General features: G+C 41.3%; 1 protein-coding gene across 1 annotated transcript in view; it reads left to right on the forward strand.

Moving 5' to 3' along the window:
* The window catches only part of UBR4 (ubiquitin protein ligase E3 component n-recognin 4), a 138,928-nt gene that overhangs the window by 28,768 nt on the left and 89,467 nt on the right, over window positions 1-20,693 (forward strand). Inside the window, exons 21-41 of the mRNA XM_074302562.1 lie at window positions 1,722-1,854; window positions 2,592-2,671; window positions 3,060-3,188; window positions 4,077-4,259; window positions 4,383-4,505; window positions 4,593-4,822; window positions 6,711-6,835; window positions 8,830-8,927; window positions 10,040-10,197; window positions 11,108-11,317; window positions 12,394-12,495; window positions 12,750-12,850; window positions 13,108-13,306; window positions 13,639-13,827; window positions 15,021-15,084; window positions 16,476-16,667; window positions 17,298-17,368; window positions 17,457-17,604; window positions 18,877-19,107; window positions 19,556-19,726; window positions 20,166-20,348. Coding sequence (XP_074158663.1) covers window positions 1,722-1,854; window positions 2,592-2,671; window positions 3,060-3,188; window positions 4,077-4,259; window positions 4,383-4,505; window positions 4,593-4,822; window positions 6,711-6,835; window positions 8,830-8,927; window positions 10,040-10,197; window positions 11,108-11,317; window positions 12,394-12,495; window positions 12,750-12,850; window positions 13,108-13,306; window positions 13,639-13,827; window positions 15,021-15,084; window positions 16,476-16,667; window positions 17,298-17,368; window positions 17,457-17,604; window positions 18,877-19,107; window positions 19,556-19,726; window positions 20,166-20,348 — 3,120 coding nt within the window. The remainder of the gene's footprint in view (window positions 1-1,721; window positions 1,855-2,591; window positions 2,672-3,059; window positions 3,189-4,076; window positions 4,260-4,382; window positions 4,506-4,592; window positions 4,823-6,710; window positions 6,836-8,829; window positions 8,928-10,039; window positions 10,198-11,107; window positions 11,318-12,393; window positions 12,496-12,749; window positions 12,851-13,107; window positions 13,307-13,638; window positions 13,828-15,020; window positions 15,085-16,475; window positions 16,668-17,297; window positions 17,369-17,456; window positions 17,605-18,876; window positions 19,108-19,555; window positions 19,727-20,165; window positions 20,349-20,693) is intronic.

Consider the following 20,693-nt stretch of genomic DNA (forward strand, 5'->3'; position numbering starts at 1 on the left):
TATTCTAATCTATCTTACACAGAGCTGCCACATTGATTGGCCTAAAGCATAGGTTTGACTTTTTCACTCTTCTGCTCTGTAATCTCAACTTCAATAGATCTTCCCAGACTTATTTAATGTTTTCCCTTTTGTTCTAATTGTAGATTAGTTTGGCCTCTTTGCTACTTTCTAAACTTGGTGTTTCATTTCCTTTTGCTACCTTTTCACAGGCTACTCTCCTTTCCTGGAGTCTATGTCCTCTACGTTTTTGTCTTCTAGAATTCATAACTTTTTTCCAGGCTCAGGCCAGGTGCCATCTCTTGGACTGAGAAAACTTGGCTGATATTCTCATTGTTTGGGCTCTGTCCCTCCTCAAAATCATGTTATATTGACTTTTATTTTTAAAAAGTTTACCATTTCACCCACATAGTTGGGATGAAGAATAACAAGTGGACAATCTGAGAACTCCACACTGAAGATTGTTGATATCCTGAGAAAATTAAGAAGGCCACTAACATGGCCCTCTTCCCATTTCCCTCACTCCCCTTGTCATGACTAACCTTATGGAGGGCATGGAGAAGAATTGTTTTGGATGACTTGCCATGAATGATTGCTATAGACTTCTTTGGAAGGAACTTCCACATCAAGACATCACAGATCTATTCGAGTAAAATGTTGTATCCCCTGTAGAATAATTGAAGATCCTTAAAGGCAGACGCGGTTGTTTTTTTTTGTTTTTGTCTTTATAGCTTTTAGACCCCTCACAGTACCTTTGAATGTAGTAGGTGTTTTAATAAATTTTGTCAAATTGAATTGTTAAAAGCATTATGTTAATGCTAATAATAATAAAATAACAATAATAACAACGTTCAGGAAAAGAAATTCTGTAACCATTGTAGAGTCAAATAATAAAAATAAAACTGACAATATTTTGCTTTAAAGTTTGCAAAAGCACTTTCTATTTATTATCTCATCAAAGTCTCCTAACAGCCTTTTGAGATGGATCCTACATCTGTTAGTTATTCTCCTTGTTTTATAGCTGAGGAAGCTGGGATGGAGAAATTAAATGACTTGGTCAGTGGGACAGAGCTAGGCGCTCCCAGAGGCCAAATTCTGAACTTGATTTGTTCAGACTCTAAGCCGAGCACTACATTATAATAACTCTTGAATTTAAGGAGAATTTTTTTTATTGTTTCTACCTACTCACTCGTGCTTACAAATCAGTTAAGCTCTGCAGCATTGATTTATCAATTCTTATCTTCTTATGAGAATTAACAGATTTCTGCAGCTGGACAGTTCCTTGGGGCACTTTGCTCTACATTCTCCAAATGTGGACCTGACTACCCCATAGGGATACCTTCTGCCATTGTAAAGAGAAATAGTGGGTCCTTAGTGATGAAATTGTGTATTTGGAGTGAAGTGTCCTGGTATGTGGCAACTGATCTGGCCCTTAGCACCTCTGCCTTTGTTTCCTCCTGTGCAGCGATAATGGTGGCCTGTTTTATATATCGACAAGGCTATTTGTGCTCTCATATGTGATCCTGTGTTAAAGAGCTTTGCTAATTTTAAAGCACTATGGGATGGGAGGCCTGGCAACCCCTATTAACTCTCATTCTCATCATTTTCATTGAGGTTCAGGTGGTAATGATTATTTTATTTACTTTTTTCACACTGTAAGCTTGCAACACAATGGGTAATGCTGTATTTCTCCCTTAAACTGAGTCCTAATATATCTCACACAGGTGCAGTATAACCTTCTTAGTCCTCCTTTTGGCTGGGTGAGTGGACCTCAGGAAAGTGGCCGCAGAGCCGCTGTACCCTTGTATCATGGCTTCAAAGAAGTGGAAGAAAATTGGACCAAGCATTGCTCCTCAGGTCAGAAGAGAAGAGCTTCCTAAAGTCCCTCTGGCCTCTTCTGCATGCCTCACTGACAAAATAGAGCAGGGGAAACAAAGAAATGAATGAGCATTTTTTAAGTGAGAAGGGCGGGATCAGAGTAACTAGAAGAAATGTGGATGAACAGGGTCATTGTGCCACACTTAGGAAGGTGGGCCAGACCCCATTGGACAAGATTCCCAGGCTCCCTGCTGGAGGGGTGAATGCCTGACTGCTGGGCTTGAATGTCTTTGTTCTATTTTTGGGTACGGTTTCTTGAGTTTTGGATCAGAACTGGGGAGCTCCCACTTTTCCACAAGCCCTTTGACTTTCCTAAGGGAGAGTTTAGCAAAAATTTCTTAAATATCTGTAGAGACAGAGAAAACTATCCTAGACACTGAGCAAAAAGAGAAAAGACACAATTCCTGTCTTCTTGGAGCTTCCTGTCTCTTATGGGGCTACGCACATATAGTTATAAAATATTACCTGAGCCTTGCATTATCAGCGTGTGCCCCACAAAATGCTATGTCGGTTGTCCATTGTCTGCTTGCTGCCTGCAGTCCTTGTTTGTTTGCTCAGATTCCATCCCCTTATCAAGGAGAGCTGGTCAATGGCCTTGGATGTTGGACTCTCAGGCCTGTGAGGTGTTTCAGTTAGGTGTCAGTGAGAGTACTTCAGTCCATCTTATTTGCACTTGGCCATCTCTTATCTCACGTTGAACCCATGTTTTCATTCAGATGCTGCTCCACAGCCCAGGTTTTATTGTGTACTGTCACCAGAAGCCTCAGAAGATGACTTAAATCGCCTTGATAATTCGGTATGAGCCCTAAGCCCTTGTCTGACATCACGCCAGGAGCTCCTTTGTACTTTCCCCTGACAGAGCTTTTCGATGGAAAGAGAGGGGCCAGCTGAGGGCTTTGAGCCTGGGATGTGGGCTGGGCATCACAGCGACCTCTTCTGGTCTTAGGAGACCACTTTCAGCCAGGGTCTGCCTGGCAGTGTGTGGGAGGAGGTTCTTGGGTATCCTGGGATTGTCTGTGCCAATGGGCCCGGGGCCCTCCCATTTCTCGCAGTTAGAACCAGGGGGTCTGATGGCCTTAGGGGGTGGGAGTTTTTTCAGCAGGGAGGGGGACATGGCAAAAGAGCCCTGAGAGGAGGCTGGCAGAGGCGTGAGGAAATCCTCTTGTCCCTGTTTCTGCTGTCAGATCTGTGAGGTCCTCTTCTCCAGAGCCATGAAATACGACGAGCTGTACAGTGCCCTGACTTCTTTGCTAGCAGCCGGATCTCAGTTTGACACGGCCAGGAGGAAAGAGAGCAAGGATGTGACAGCACTGGTAAGGGCTCAGGTGCTTCACTCTGTTGTTCTAAGGGAGGGTTGGGACAAGGCGACCTGGGGTTTCATGAGTGATTCGGATGTCATTTGTTATGTAAGCCTAATTCTTACTCCCATGTCATAAACAAATGTCAGAATTATTTGTTTATATTTGGCTAGATTACATTGATGTGCTTTATTGGTGTTTTATTGAAACGACCACTTGGGAGTAAATAACAGTCTGGGTATTGTGGGCTGATGTCAAGTGGCGGGGGCAGCTCAGGAGCCTCAGTGGTCTTGTGCTCACTGTCCTGGTAAAGGGCTGCCTCCGTCCCCGGCAGCGTCATGCTGGTGAAAGAACGTAGCTTGGCTAGGCTCTCGCTTTTCCAACTTGGTGTAGATAAATGGTTTGGGCTTAAGACTATCTTCCCATAGAAGTATTAACTTCATTATCTTATAGGCAGTTTGGAGCAGGTGATTTGAACATACAAAATTCATTTTCTGCTCTTTTATTGGGTGCATGGCACCAGAGGTTTTCCTCTATAGCAGAGTTGTTGAACACAGACATCAGTACTCTGGAAGTGGCCTGAACCAGATAAAATATTTAGCCAAATAAATGAAAACACAGGAGAACATATGTGATGTTAACATGGGTTTTTCTAAGTATGTGGCTGCAGGGATTCTTACGTAAGTTTAGTGTCTCCTTTTTGTGTATGAATTTGACATCACTGGCCTAAAATTTCCGGGAGAAGTCTCAAAGAGAGGGGAGGCAAAACTCAGTTGGAGTCAGGGACTTGATGCAGTGATAGTTTTGATTCTCATAATAGGATAGTACTTTTACACAGAGAGATATTAGAAGTAAGTTAGGCCTAGTGCCAGCCTGCTGACTCGATAGTCTTGCCTCTTTCAGGAGGCTTGTGCCCTCCAATATTACTTCTTGATACTCTGGAGGATCTTGGGAATTTTGCCACCGTCAAAGAAATACATGAACCAGTTGGCTATGAACACCCCTGAGATGAGTGAATGTGACATCCTGCACACGTTGCGCTGGTCATCCCGCCTTCGCATTGGCTCTTATGTCAGTTGGATAAAGGTACAGTAGTGTCACACACAGTGGAGCACGAAGGGTTTGGTGATTGAGAAGGTGGATGGTGACAGGCCTGGCCCAGATCATGAGCTCAAAAGTGTTCTAAAATCACATTCTTTTCCTGGACAGGACCACCTTGTCCAGCAGGGCATGAAAGCAGACCATGCTAGTTCTCTCATAGAACTGGCCTCCACCAAGTGTAGCTCTGTGAAATATGACGTGGAAATAGCAGAGGAGTATTTTGCTCGACAGGTAGGTGTCCATCTAGAGAGGTGTCCACCTATAGCCACTGGGCCTTCTTCTTAGTGCTCCTGAGTAATAATGTCTGGTCTTTTTAAGATCTCATCATTCTGTGGCATCGACTGTACCACCATCTTGCAGTTACATGAGATTCCCAGCCTGCAGTCCATCTATACTCTTGATGCAGCCATTTCCAAGGTCCAGGTCTCTCTAGATGAGCATTTTTCCAAGTTGGCAGCTGAGACCGACCCTCATAAGTCATCGGAGATAACTAAAAACCTGCTGCCTGCTACATTACAGCTGATTGATACCTACGCATCATTCACTAGGTGTAGTATATTGCTTAGAGAAATGGGGAGTAAGGGCAGTTTTCCTAGGATATTCCAGTCTCCCAGAACTTTATAGTTCTAATGTTGTGTATGGCTCTGGTGGCTCAAAAGTTCATCATTCATTACTTTTGGGGATTTTTTTTTTTTCTCCTTTGGTGCAATGTTTCCTTGTTCTGTATGGGAAGATACATATGATTTGTTTTTATGTAGGGACACTTAAGTTTGAGGAGGAGGGTCTGCTTCTGGCTAGACTAGCTATTTCTTAACTACACACACACACACACACACACACACACACATATATGTATATAGTTATTTCTATAACTATATGGGTAGTTATTGGTGGGAAGAGTTTTTCTAAATGTGATAAGTTCTTACGCTAATTGTGAAAGGTTTCTACTCCCTCATTTTCCAGATATTGACTAAGTTCAGCAGCTGTTTATTAAACATTACTATTTGCAAGGCAAGTGCTAAGAGCTGGGCATACAAAGATTAGATTCAGTCTCAGCCCTCAAGGAATTTAGAATCAGTGGTGAGGGAAAGACAGATTACAACTATAACACAGGGCACCATGGGAAGGATAAGAGCAATGGAAAGGTGTAGACTCATAGTTACCAATTTTTTTAAACATGAGGACCTCTTTAAAAAAAAGATATTTTTTTCAATGAACAAAATCCATCTTTCCCTCCTATCTCTCTTTTTAAAAATAGCAAAATCTTGTAACTTTTTTTTTTTTTTTTTTTTTTACCCTCCCTCCAAAAATTCACAGGCACCCCACATAATAGTAGTTGTATTATTGGTATTTGTTGATTGAGAAATGTCCTCCTTGGTCATGACTCTGTAGCCCTTCCTGTTCTAAAGGTATGGGTGGGAAGACCTGATCTAGAAAGGGGAACAGGGGAGATGTCACTTTCTTTTGGGAAATTAGGGAAATCTTGATGGAACTGAGCCCCCAAGAGAAAGACTATCAACGAAACCTGGAAAAAAAAAGACCTTACAAATTATTTTAAAAGATCTAGAATTCAGTTCCCTTTGCAGAATTTCTATGTTAAAAGAATCATTAGTGGTAGTGAAAATGATTGCATATAAGTATTTTGTGGTAGAAATGTTGAGTTATTGAAACAAAAGAAAACAGTACTTAATATTTTTAAAAGGTCTTATGTTAAGGAGTTCCTGATGCTATATGCTGCTTATTTCAACAATGCTAATGGAGCAGTGGACAAAATATGACCCATGGATTATTTCTAGTCTTCTAGGCTGTTGGATCTTTCTTCATTGGAAGTTAGCAGTGTCTGCCCTGTGTTAGTAGTGACTACAGAAGGATAGACCAATGTAGCATTGTTATCCTCACTAGTTTAATTTCATTTAAATAGCATCAAATTGCCATCAGAATTTTGGAGTAAAAGTCAGTCTGCTCTGCTTCTGTTTTATTCCTCATTTTAATTCCTGTGAGACAGGGAAACAAATACATAGAGTTTTAGTGATTTCCCCAATATGTTAAAGATTTCCTTGACTGAGGTTGAGAATCTACTTCCAGTGTGTGAAGTCTGGGCTAGCTCTCTGGAGGCCTCAGGGTCAGCCAGAGTCAGAATAAGCAAAAGTCCTTGGTCTTTAGGGGGAGGAGTGAAGGAGACAGACAAAACTGCCAGGAGTTTTGCCAAGGATCTACAGTCCAGAATCTCCACACTTTACTCCTCTCTATCCTGTGGCCAAGTGAAGTTCTCTTCACTCCACCCTCTAATCCCTCCTACAAGTGCTAATAGAGTTATTGTCCAATAGGTAATTAGCCTTAAGTGTGTGATTCAAGCACACATTTTAAGAGTTTCAGTTCTTTATACAGTGTATATAATTTTTGTCTTGATTTTATTTCTCTACATTCTTCTTACAGATCTTATTTGCTGCAAAGCCTCTCTGAAGAGGGATCCCCTGAGAATAAACCTTCTGAAGAGAAACTGGGAGGTTATTCTGCTGTCTTAGCAATAGGTTCGAGTCGCTGCAAGTCCAATACTTTGGGTAAGGGATAGCTGCCTGCTGAAGCATTGGGTTTCTGAAGGGAAGACTTTGTAGAGCTGTCTCCCCTTTGTGCCATACCTTTGTAGACTTTTATCTTCTATGTAAACTTGAATAGTAGCCTCCTGATTGTTCTCATTTCTCCCTATCTGATTCATCCTTCATATCCTTGCCAACATACATTTCATAATGCACAACTTTGGTTATGTGAACTCCCTGCTCAGACAGTGACATTCCAGTGGTGGCTTAATAAAATAGAACACCTGAACTGTAGTCAACTCATGAGACTTCCAGAGCTTTTTAACCTCTCTTCAGCCTTTCATTTTTTATTTCATGTTATTTCACCTCAATTACTATGTATTCCAACCTACTCCTTGGTCTTGTATCCTATGGTAACCATTCCCCCTCTTCTCCTTTGCCTTTTCCCCTGCCTAGATCTTCACTTTTTGGCCTACTTTATTTTTCTCTTTCAATATCCAGGTGAGATACTGCCTTCTCTGGTCTGTTCTTGTTTCTCTATGATAGATAGGATCTCCATCTGTACTTAACTGATGTTTTTCTCTTCATTTTACTCTAGAAGGACAAATATTTAAGGATACCTAGAAGGACCAAGCTAATTTTTCTGTCATTTAATTTATGTTCTTTTTATTCTCTCAGAAGTAATTCTAAGGGTGAATTATGCAGTTACTTATTTTATTCCTTATAGTTGTTAAAGTCAGTCAGTAATAAAGTATTAAGTGCCTAAAGTATGCTAGACACTGTTGTTGTGGTAACAATTACTTTTAAGAAAGACAAAAGACAATTCCTTCTTGTAAGAAGCTCACTGTTTAATGGGGAGGCAACATGCAAACAACTATGTATAAACAAATTATATATGGGATAAAATAGAAGGAAACCACTAGAATTAAGATGGGTTGGGAAAGGTTTCCTATACAAAGTGGGATTCTTGGTTGTTGAGGTAAGGAAAGCACATTCCTTGTATGCTAGATAGCCAGGAAAATGCTCGGAGTTTAGAAATGGATTGCCCTGTTTGTGAAATAACAAGGTGTCACTGAATTGAGGGAGTAAAAAGTCTGTAAAGGTGTTTGTGTGGAGGGGGAAAGTGGTGAAGTACTTGTAATACCAAATGGAAGATTTTATATTTGAGCTTGGAGTGACAGGGAGCCCCTAGAGTTTGATTGATGCAGGCCTTTGTCATCTCATATCTTCTGGGAGTGATGTCTGCCTCAAGTTTTTTCCCTACTACGTCTTTATTTCATTTAGCTGTTAAAGCAGTTTTCCTAAATTGTAGGGATAACCATGCCATCACATACCCACTGGATGAACTCTAGCAGCTACCTCAGTTTCCTCATTGGTAAAACAAGGCTAATAATAGTACCAGCCACCAAGGTGGCTGTGAGGAACCAAATGAGAGAATGCTTATAAAGTGCTTAGCACACTGCCTGGCACATGTATGTTTGTTGTGGTTACTATTGCTATCATCAACCTCATCCTTGTTTAGTTCCTTCCTATTAATGATTTCATTGATGTGAAGAATTCTCAGCAAAGGAACTTCCTCTGCCAAGGAAAACAAGTTCATTCCCTCCTCTCCCTCCCTTTTTATTTTATTTTATTTTTTTTTAAATTTAAACAACTTATGTAGAAGTCTAGATGTGTCTGAAGTACTTGAGAATATCTGTGACTTTTCAATGGTCCCATAGTTAGTAGCTTTCAGAGAGGAAAGTCAAACCAGGTCTTCTGATTCTGAAACTTGCTAGCCATTATTCCAAAATGCCTCTTATTTATTTGGCAGCTTGTGGTGGAGATATTTGAGTTGTAGTTTGTCATTTATAAAGAGACATTTTTGTTTTTTTGTCTTGTACCTCTTTTTTTCTTTTAGATGTTAGGGTAATGCTATTGACAAACTTTTTCAATTGAGCTGAAATTTTAAAATGGTGAGGTCATTGAATGTTCTCTTTCTTCTGACGATGGTTTCTGTTCCTTTCTCTTGCCTGTAGGTTCTACACTTGTTCAGAATTTACCATCATCTGTGCAGGCCCTGTGTGAGTCATGGAACAATATTCACACAAATGAGTTTCCCAATATTGGATCATGGGTGAGCAAGTTTGTGGTATCTTTTTGAATAGTGGTTTTATGAATGCTACATGTAAATGTCTATATTCTTTTCCCTTTCTTTGGCCATCAGAGAGATTCCAAGATCTTTACACAAGTAGCTATATGTGGTGCTACGGTCCATGCACTGTAGGGCCCAGGTGGGGACACCTCAGTTCTGAAAGCTCCCATGTACTCAGGAATCAGGCTCCTTCTCTGTTATACCGTGGGACATTTTGGCCTTCTTAAGTTTTCTTTATCCTATCAGGGGGGAAAAATGGTAAAGTTTGTTACCTAGTATTCTGTTGATTAGCAGTTTTAAAGTTTCGTCTGCATCTGGGAAGCCAACTTGGTCTTCACTGATCAAGAGTCCTGGGCCTGACTTTGCCACTAGCTGTTTGACCTTGAGCATCACTTAGCTTTGTGCTTTAGTTTCCTCATTTGTAAATTGGACTAGATGGTTTCTTAGGTTCATTTTAGCCTTCATATCCCATGATTTTGTGATTCTAAGGTTAATTATGTTCATTATGGTATTTGACACATTTCAGGATCATAGAACTTTTTCTGAATAGTTTAAGAAGGATTAAATTCTTTTAGAAAGACTGATCACTCACACTCATTACATGTAATGAGTATCATTCGGAGACAATAACTTCCCTTTCCCTGATCATAGTGGATAACAGATTAGATCCTGAATAACAATGTCCTTAATAATACTTCCTCCACAAGTGGTCATCCAGGCTACCTGAGGACTCCAGTCCATCATCCACTGCATACTGAGATGATTCCATCATTTGATCTTGCTATAACATGGCTCCTTTAGCCAAATTCTTTTCAAACTACATGCATGTATTCTCCTTTAATTTTTTAACACCTTCCATTGAGGTAGATAGGTTAGTGATTAGTCACCTAGAAACTGGTTAGGTGCTGTCTGTTTTCATTGTCTTATTTTAAGTGTCTGTTCCTTTATTCTGATATCACTAAAATACAATCATTTGTCTGCAAGCCCTGCTGACTTTTTCTGTTGTCTTTTCATCTGTGAGAAAATTTAATAATGTGTAAACTGTGTGATTCTTATACCTTATATGATAGATTTATGTTCTGCTTCCCTCATAGCGTAATGCTTTTGCCAATGACACAATTCCAGCAGAGAGTTACATCAGTGCTGTGCAGGCCGCTCACCTGGGGACCCTCTGCAGCCAGAGTCTGCCCTTGGCTGCTTCCTTAAAGCACACACTCCTTTCTCTGGTCAGGCTGACTGGGGATCTTATTGTGTGAGTATTTGGTATAAGTGAATAAAAGAATAAGTTTTATATGCTTTTTGCCCTAGTTTTTTTAGCTGAGAGAACTGTTTATATCTAGAAAAAAGATAATAGTGAATGAAGGATGTGGGGGTTGGAAGTAATAGGCCTTTCTCAAATTCTTGTCTAATAGAGGATACATGTACAGTTGACCATTGAAATGAAAATGTTTGCTTTGAGTCATATTTCTGGTTTTAATTTTTATGAAGCAAGAACATCGAAGAAAGGCTTGATGTTTAAAGAATGAAGTTTTAAGATTCAGGTCTGTCATTGACCCTTTGGACAAATAACTTGACATTTCTATGCCTTGATTTTCTCTGTATAATTGGGGAAATAATATTTGTGCTGCCCACCTCAAGGGGGAATATTAAGGAAATTGATTTGTAAACTATGAAGGCTCCATCAATGTGAACTCTTAGGATATGAATGTAGAGGCAATCCCCATCTTGCTTCCTACATGTGACTTCTGGAAGGGAGATGCTGTATTTAAACAGCAACATCAGATAGATGTGGGGAATGGTGACATTGTAGGCAACTGATGAGGAGATACATTTTGAAAGGTTTGTAAACTCCAGGAGGGGCTCAGGTTTTCCATTGTAATAGTTGAGCAGCCTGACAAGGGATTGTGTGATGCTTTTGTGTTCACATAAAATCAGGGCCATAGTCCCTGGAGAAGAAATGTTACTCATAGTGCTTAAGTTATTTTTTTACTTTCATTTTTGGAGACAGATCAATTACTTCTTAGTTTTAAGGTATCTTTTAATTTATATTCATTCTATGAAATTATCTTTTCAATAAAGATCAATGTGTTTCCATTTAGAAATGCCTAGCAGAGTTTCAGAAGAACACAGTAACTGATTTAGTTCCTTTTTCTTCCCTGAAGTTGGTCCGATGAGTTAAACCCTCCCCAGGTGATCCGGACACTGCTGCCCCTTCTTTTGGAGACAAGCACTGAGAGTGTGGCTGAGATGAGCAGCAACTCCTTAGAAAGGATTCTGGGCCCAGCTGAGTCAGATGAATTTTTGGCTCGAGTTTATGAGAAGCTGATCACTGGGTGTTACAACATTTTGGCCAATCATGCAGACCCTAATAGGTGAGTCTGATTCAGCATTGTTGGCTTCCATTAGCCCCTTTGTCATTAATCTTAGGCAAGGTAATGGAGTTGTTGCAGATAGACATAGCAACTTTTTTAAAAAATTGATTCTGACCCTATCTTCAGTGAAAAATCTTAGGTTACAGAAAAGGACAGGGACAGCATTTCAATCCTTCTAGGGTTTGTGATAGATTCTTGTGTGCATTTTACATCTTTACAGAGAACTGTTGACGTATTGTTTTTGTCCATTTATGACAAATCTTACAAATGTTTTATTAGGGCTTCTAACATCTGGGCCTTGTATCCATCATCTTGATGACAAGGAGACCAAGTTTGTTCAGCAGAATATATGTTTTTTAATTGTATTTAAAATTGTAGTTATTTACTTTTAATACACATTGCTTTATGAATCAAGTTGGGAGAGAGACCAAAAGGGAAAAACCATGGGAGAGAGAAAAGAAAAAAAAAACAAAACAAAACAGAAAAAAGAAATGAACATAGCATGTATTGATTTACATTCAGTCTCCTTAATTATTTTTCTGGATGCAGATGGCATTTTCTGTCCAAATTCTATTGGGATTCCTTCAGATCACTGAACTGCTAAGATAGTTGATCGTAGTTGATCATTGCATATTGATACTGTTATTGTGTATAATATATTTCTGGATCTGCTTGTTTTCAGCAAAATCTTTATTCTTTTTTGGGCATTTTGCCTTTTTACTTTGGAGGAGTTCAAAATTATTAGGCAAATGTGACTTCCCTCCTGTCACCCAAAGGTATCCAAGACAAAGAGAGGATTAGAAATCATAGATTTTGTTGCTGAATCACATCTTTACAAACAATTGAAAGGTAGTGATTCCATTCATTAACTCAGGAGGCACAGAGGATAAGAAAAGTCAGATCAAAGAACTATAATTTAGAAAAGATTGATAATTTTAGTGTCTGTAGACTCTTGACCACAGCTCTCACTTTCTTTGACATCTTCATGTTTCATTTATGTGGGCATTATGAATGCTTAGAAAGCTGTTAGTAGGTGCCTTATTGCTCATAGTCATTTTCTCCTTTTTGATTCTCAGTGGATTAGATGAGTCCATCTTGGAAGAGTGCCTCCAACATCTGGAAAAGCAGTTGGAAAGTAGCCAGGCTCGCAAGGCTATGGAGGAGTTTTTCACAGAGAGGTGAGACCTTTTGGCATCCTACTTGGCTGTGAAGTCTGACTGGGGGCCTATGTACCTGGAAAGCAACTACTTTTACTTCCTGCTTTCTGAGGTAGCTGGGAGAGAGTGAGGGAGGGTGTCCTAGCCTGAACTAGTCACGCCTCAGAGATGAGTGGTTCCACTGGAAAGAAAAGTGATAGGGAAGAAATGGAAATGGATGCCTTTTGTGGGGCTTAATGCGATTCTTCCATTTTTCTCTCCCTTCTGTCTCCTAGTGGAGAACTTGTCCAGATCATGATGGCCACAGCCAATGAGAACCTCTCTGCTAAATTCTGTAACCGAGTTCTGAAATTCTTCACCAAACTCTTCCAGCTGAGTGAGTGACAGCTTTTAATAATCTCCTTATGGGAACTTTGATGTCTGGCTAATAACTGGGCCACCTTCTGCCAGAGTATCACAGCAGCATGAAAATATGAACAAGTGGGGAGAATCTCTCCAGGAGAATTTTTGGAGAGAGAAGACACAATTAAAATGGCCTCCCTTTTCCCTCCCCCACTTTTCCTCCCACCTGCCTTTCTTCTCCCCCTTGGCTGGCCCCTGCTGTGTTACCGAACCCCTTTGCTTTGTCCTCAGCTGAGAAGAGTCCTAATCCCAGCCTACTCCATCTCTGCGGTTCCCTCGCCCAGTTGGCATGTGTGGAACCAGTGCGGCTCCAGGCCTGGCTCACTCGCATGACCACATCGCCCCCCAAGGAGTCTGACCAGCTGGAGGTAGTGCAGGAGAACCGGCAGCTGCTGCAGCTACTGACCACCTACATTGTTCGAGAAAACAGGTAGAGAATCTTGACCTAGTGTGCTTGAGTGCCCCTTGAGAACACCAGAAGCATGGGAAGGACAACATGTCTCTTGTCTACTGTCCACTTGCTCTTGGTCCCACACTCTCCTCAGTTTTATCCTGGGTGCACAATCAAGGCTGTGTGCAGGGCTACACTGAGATTTTTGACTAGTTGGGGCTACAGAGCATAACCATGGTGAAATGAAGGCGACTGATGGATACGCTTCCATTGTGCCCACAGCCCCGGCATGTTTGCCTGCATGGTGTCCCACATGTCAGGACCAGTTCCCGTTTGTGTCTCATTGTTTCACTGCTTTCTCTCCTCAACAGCCAAGTTGGGGAAGGCGTTTGCACCGTGCTGCTGAGCACCCTGATCCCTATGGCGACAGAAATGCTGGCTAATGGGGATGGTGCTGGTTTTCCTGAACTTATGGTCGTGATGGCGACGCTGGCCAGTGCAGGCCAAGGTGCCGGCCACCTCCAGCTTCATGGTGCTGCTGTGGACTGGTTGAGCAGATGGTAAGTGGAAAGGAGACAGTGAGTGAGCCATGAGGCCTGGAGCTGGGCTTTGGAGGTGAATCCTTGCTGACCACTTCCTCATTCAGCTGGTCAAACCCTTAGCACTTGTGCCTGGGAAGAAGGAGTCTGGGAGGCCGAGCTCCTCCTATTGGTGAAGCTTACAGCTGGCAAGGGCTAAGATGCTGAGACATAACTGTCATTAGAGGGGTGGCTGGGGAGTTGGCAGAGAATTGGCAGATCAGGGAATGCTTAGTTGAGGAAGTTTGAATTGGGCTTTAAAAGACATGTACACATGCATAGATGAGAAGGGAAGATAAACTCCAAGGTCAAGGAAGAGTATAATGAAGTTATAGAGATGAGAGAAGAAGAGAGAGACAGAGACACAGGAAGGAAGGGAAGGAGAGAGAGAGAGGGAGAGGGAAGGAAGGAGGGAGGCAAGGAGTGTGTGTGTGTGTGTGTGTGTGTGTGTGTGTGTGTGTGTGTGTGTGTGTGTGTGTGTGTGTGAATGAATGAATGTGTGTGTGTTTTGAGGGTAACAGGGCAACATCAGATTATATAGAACCTTGAATGTTGCATAAGGGAGTTTTGCTTTTTTGTTACATGGGCATAGTAGGTAAATCACTGAACATATCTTCTCATTAGGAAGGTTAATTTGATAATGATTGACAGAAGTCTTTAATGTATTATGTAGAGTGTTGGGGAGGGGGGAGGATTCATGGGAGGAGAAGGTTATAGTTGTCTAGGTGAGTAGTAAAATGAGCTTATACTAGATACGCTCCAGGTGGGAGAGGGGTGGAATTGACAATAAAGGGGGAGAGATGTGAAAGAATGGAGAAGAAAACTTGACTTGTTGTGTCATTATCCTTATAATGATCCTTTGTCATTGATTTATTCCATTAAAAAAGTCCTGATTGGGTACACATCCTCATAGTTTTCTTAGACCACATATCTTTATTTTATTGATGAGAAGACTGAGGTATGGGATACATTGATGAAAAAGGGTTAGTGATAAAGGCCCATGTAGCTTAACTTTTATGTTGTTCACTCTATTTCAATACATCCTTTTCACATTCTTTTTGTTAAGAATTTCTCTTTTTTCATTTACCAACTGAGCTGGTAACTGAGGATGGAGTCAGAAAGTTGTTTTCTTTCCCTGAACACCTAATTTTTTCTCTATTTCCTTTCCTCAACAGTAAGAAATACTTGTCTCAGAAGAATGTAGTTGAAAAAATGAATGCTAATGTAATGCATGGGAAGGTAAGAAAATTGGGAAGCAACTGATGTTGGGTGGGTGAGAGTTAAACAATTTGGGGGTAATGTTCACCGTGAGTAGGTATTCATTGGTTTTTCTCTTCAATTCACCAGGACGTCACTGCTTCTCAGTCTTGATCTCTGTCCCTGGTTGTCCTCTGGGGAGTAAGAGCTGTATCTCAAAAACCTATAAGTGTGTAATTGTCAACTACATGCCTTTAGGCTTTTTCAAGGTGTCAGGGAGTGATAGGAGACTGCAAATACTCTGAGAAACAGGCTTTCAGTAGAGCCAGCCCTAAAATATCATGTGGCTACTGTTAAAAAAAAAAAAAAATACATTGTCATGGTACAGAAAATTCTCCTTCCAGATTCCATAAAGCAACACCTTATCTAGTGAATTGAGTATATGACTTTCTGGGGTTCTGCATGTCTCTCCCTCAAATTCCCCAGGAAGCTAGGTTGACTTGCTTTGTTCAGGTTCTCAGGTCACTCTGCTGAGATTCATAATTTCTGCATTCAGGTGACATTTCATCCCCTGTGGAATGGCTGAAGGTCAGGTGGTAGGTTTGAGAGCACCTGGTGACTGTTTGCCTTGGGGCCCCTCTTGCCAGTTTTTGTCCTCATCAAAGAGGATAGAATAAAAGTCACTTGGGTCTCTGACAAAAAAGACACAAGGGATTGACCAGAGTTTGCCCTAAGCTAACTCGTGATCTCTCCAGCTGCTCCCCTTTTCTTGTGTTTTAATGGTCTAAGCTTTTACTTTGCTTCATAACAGCCATTAGGTGGTGAAGGCCAGCGGGCAGCACCTGGAGTTGAGAAGACTCAATCCAAATTCTGCCTTTTTTAGTCACTTTTTTGTTCCCTTATGATCCTGAGCAAGTCACTTCAGATCTCTCATCCTCAGTTTATTCCTCTGTAAAATGGAGATAATACTTTAGCACCTAATTCCCAACATTGTTTGAGGATCAACTTAAATTATCCTGTAAATCATTTTGCAGCCCTTAGAGTGCTAAGTGTGTGCTGTTACGATTATTATTAATTATTATTGAGTGCTGTTGTCAATGGAAGATAAAGGGCTGATTGAAAGTTCCTAAAGTCCCAAGAAAAGAGTTAGGGAACAAAAATAAGAGAGAATGGAGGGAAAAGAGGTGAAACTAATCAAAGAACAAAACCTTAGAAGGCAATAAAAACTTCTATATACATCGTACAAAGGTCTATATACATCGTACAAAGGTGTACAAACTGATTTTTAGATTAAAAAGTATAACATACAAAGAGTGATGTAAATGAAAAAAAAGGAGCCTTTTTTCATTTGGAAAAAATGCACAGTATTTTATTTTATGTAACAGGAATATGGGGAAGTAATTTCTGAGGAATCATGAACTTCTTTTGTATAGCACGTGACTATTCTGGAATGTACCTGCCATATTGTATCTTACCTGGCTGATGTTACCAATGCCCTGAGCCAGGGTAGTGGTCAGGGCCCCAGTCATCTCTCAGTGGACGGAGAGGAGCGGGCCATCGAGGTCGACTCAGACTGGGTAGAGGAACTGGCAGTTGAAGAAGAAGACTCTCAGGCTGAGGACTCAGTAAGTTCCCCCTAAGGAGGCCAGCCCTACATTTGATGGCCAGGTATTGATAGAACAACCTATTTAGATTTTTAGTCCATGCTGATAGAACCCAAGCTTAAAAAATATTGTCTTTTCCAGGCTCAGCAGCTGCTGAGGCCCCAGCAAAAACTTTCCCATAACTTATACTCAAAGACTTTAATTTTCAACAGCTGGAAAAGTACATTAGAAAAACCCATCCTTCTGGAAGGAGTTGTTCATTTGGGAGATAGTCTTTTACGTACCAGTGAACTTGATAGAACTTGGGGCAGAACTTGAATAGGAAATACAAGTTCTCTTGTTATTTTCACCACAAAACAAACAAAGCCTCTGCTAATACTTGGCAAGTTTTGTTTTCAGCCCGTCAACTCTTGCTGTTCTGGGTTTCCTCTGACCATTGGACCATCTGGTCCAAGCTGACCAGAAGATTTCCAGATGGATGAAAGAGTGGGAAAGTTGGGAGGGCGTGTGTGTGCGTGTACATGTGTGTGTGTGTATGTGTATGCGTACACAGTGTGTGTGTGTGTGTGTGTGTGTGTGTGTGTGTGTGTGTGTGTGTGTGTGTGTGTGTGTGTGTGTGTTTCTGGCTAAATGACTTTCTTTACTTTGGAGGATGAAGATTCTCTTTGCAACAAACTATGTACATTTACTATCACACAGAAAGAATTCATGAACCAGCATTGGTAAGTGCACCCTTTCCCATGAGCTTAGGAGTTCTCTGTCTTGCCAGCTGGGATTTGTCACTCATTTGGGGATTTTTGATCTCCATAGGTACCACTGCCACACCTGCAAGATGGTAGATGGAGTTGGCGTGTGCACTGTGTGCGCTAAGGTCTGCCACAAAGATCACGAGATTTCCTATGCCAAGTACGGGTCCTTCTTCTGTGACTGTGGAGCCAAAGAAGATGGTAGTTGCTTGGTAAGGGAGCCGGAAGGCTTGCCGTGCTCTTACCTGATCTGGCAGTTAGATCAGACTGGGAGTGAAATGCCAGGCCCTAGCCTGTTGTATGACCCTGTGAAAATTAGTTTTCTTTTTAAATCCTTGGTATCTTCTACAAATAGAGGGGCATAGGCAGGATGACCTCCGAGATCACATCTGAACCCAAGAGCTACTTTGGGACAGGTTTGATGAGTCCAGCACTGCTGTTTGTGCTGCTGCCGCAGGCGTCCGGTAGGCAGGGTACATCATCTTTTGTCATTTCCCCATGCCTACTGCCCTGTCTAGTTTTTTAGGCTCAGTCTCTGATGAACACTGATAGGGAAATCCTGAGACATGGCGTTATCCTCAATATTAAGACACCGTAGGTGAGCAATTGAGGACAGAATTTAGGTCATCAGGACTAAAATTAGTAGATGATGTCAAGCTAGGACACACTGAACAGGATACTAGAGCTTCCAGAAGATCTCACCAAGCATTAAATAAGACACTGGCCCAAAGTAACACAAAAGGGAGGCGTGGCTAGGAGCTGTTGTACTGGAAAAGATAAAAAGAGTTTTAGTGAATGACAGGTTTAGTGTGAATCCAAAAAGCTAATGGGGCTCTTGCTTGCTGTAAGAGGTGACATGTCTAGGGTGCAGGAGCTCCTGCTGGGCCCTGCTCAGATGACAAGTGGGATGCTGTATTCATTTCTGGGCACCAGGTTTTAGGGAGGCTGGCAGCATACCTAAAAGATTGGAGTCAGGATGGGGAGGGCCCTCAGTTGTACCATGTGAGGATTGCTTGAAGGGACTAGGCCTGAGGAGCAGAGAAGACTTAGCAGGGATATTAGTTTTTTTCATGTATCTGAAATGCTAGCATATGAAAGAGATTAGTTTGTTTTGCTTGACCTCAAAAGGGAATTCAGAGAGACAAATTGAGATTTGATATGAGCAAGAACTTTACAATTAGAGGTCTCCAAATATGTACTGGAATGACTTAATAGGCTATTCAGTTTTCCTCCTTCTCTACCTCCTGAATGTGGAGGTCTTTGGGACTTTTTTGGAGTATATTATTGAGGGGGGTGAGTTCCACACATAAGATTGTGTCACTCATTCACATGTTTGGCTGCCCCAGGACTTCAGGTGGTATGGACTCAAAGTCCTGTAGTGAGAGACGGCTCTCTGAGTTTTTATACATTTATTAATTTTTTTTATTATATTAATAAATGTTTGTATAATATATGTTAACTAATATTTAAATATATTTATTCAGGCCCTGGTGAAGCGGACACCCAGCAGTGGCATGAGCTCCACCATGAAGGAGTCAGCATTTCAGAGTGAGCCTCGGGTTTCTGAGAACGTGGTGCGTCATGCTAGCAGCTCATCACCAGCAGACAAGGCCAAGGTCACTATCAATGATGGCAAAGTTGCTGATGAAGAAAAACCCAAAAAAAGCAGTTTATGTCGGAGTGTGGAAGGTTGTCGTGAGGAGCTTCAGACCCAGGTGAGCTTCCCAGATGATTGTCATCCTGGACCAGAGAAAAGTATCTGAAAGAGTCAAGATGAAGAGCATTTCTGGACTCTCATCCTCTGTAGGTGCCCTTGATCACCTGGAGTCATAGAATTTTCACCTCCATTTCTCCTTATGTGTGATGGAAGTAGCTATAATTTAACCTTCACCATAGTTCTGTCACCTGGTAGAATAAAATGGTGAGGGATATTGGAATAATTAACTGAGGCAGTGGCATAATAAGTTTGGCAGCCATTTCCACAAAAGGTAAGGTTGGGAAGTTTTTAGTTTTTATATAAATCAAATGAAGCTTCAATAGGTTGGTCTAATGGCTGCTAGTACGTTGGACCAGGAATGAGAAGCTATGACCCCTCCTCTTGAGGATATTGCACGTATAACCATTTTTGTGCATTTTCATGTTTTCATTGTTTTATTTCCACAGGCAAACTTCTCCTTTGCTCCCTTGGTGTTAGATATGCTTGGCTTCCTCATGGAGGCAATTCAGATCAACTTCCAGCAAGCTTCAGCCATGGGCAGCAGCAGTCGGGCACAGCAGGCACTCAATGAGTTACACACCTTGGACAAGATGGTAGAGATGACAGACCAGCTGATGGTGAGTGCCAACAAGCTCATTGAAATAGGCATTGGGGGGATCAGGTAACTTGGTGCTGACCAGTACATTTAGGATATAATTTCTACCTTCTTAAAATAAGTGTATAACCGTAGACAGTCTGTCATCTTATTTGTACTCCTCTAGTACTCATATATTTTTTATTTCCTGTAGTATATAAATCACATAAATTGTACTTAAATTTGTTTTTAAAATATTATTTTCCCCTAATTACATGTAAAGACAATTATTAACATTCATTTAAAAAAATTTTTGAGTTCTAAATTTTTTCTGACTCTCACCTATCTCCACCTTGAGACAGTAGGTAATTTGATAAAAGTTATACAATACATATATTTTTTAAAAGGGTAGACCTAGTACTGGGATATAACCACTTGGTTATGTTATCATTGCGTTATTCATATTTTTCTCCTTTGTGTAGGTCCCCACCTTAGGCTCTCAGGAAGGTGCCTTTGAAAACGTCCGGATGAACTACAGTGGAGATCAGGGCCAGACAATTCGCCAGCTCATTAGTGCCCACGTTCTGAGACGTGTGGCAATGTGTGTGCTATCCTCACCCCATGGGCGCCGTCAGCATTTAGCTGTCAGCCATGAAAAGGGCAAGGTAGATCCTCCAGTTCTCTTATTCATTTTCTAGTCTTTGTTTTTATTTATATTTTATTTTCTTCAATGAACAAAAATTTACCTTCTCTCCTGCCTGTCCCCAACTCCTCCATCCCACATAACAAAACATAACATTTATTAACAAATATGTGTGATCAAAAACCACTTGCTGTGTTGGCCATGTGTCTCTCTGCACCCCCCCCCCCATCTTTGTCTCTCCCTCTCTCTGTCTCTCTTTTTCTCTGTCTTTCCCTCTTTCTCTGTCTCTCCCTTTCCCTCCCTTTCTCTTCCACCCCTTCTTCTCCCTCCTCCCCCCTCTGTCTCTATTTCTGTCTCTCCCTCTTCC

The sequence above is a fragment of the Sminthopsis crassicaudata genome, chromosome 3, assembly GCF_048593235.1.
Source record: "Sminthopsis crassicaudata isolate SCR6 chromosome 3, ASM4859323v1, whole genome shotgun sequence".
Classification (NCBI taxonomy): Eukaryota; Metazoa; Chordata; class Mammalia; order Dasyuromorphia; family Dasyuridae; genus Sminthopsis; species Sminthopsis crassicaudata.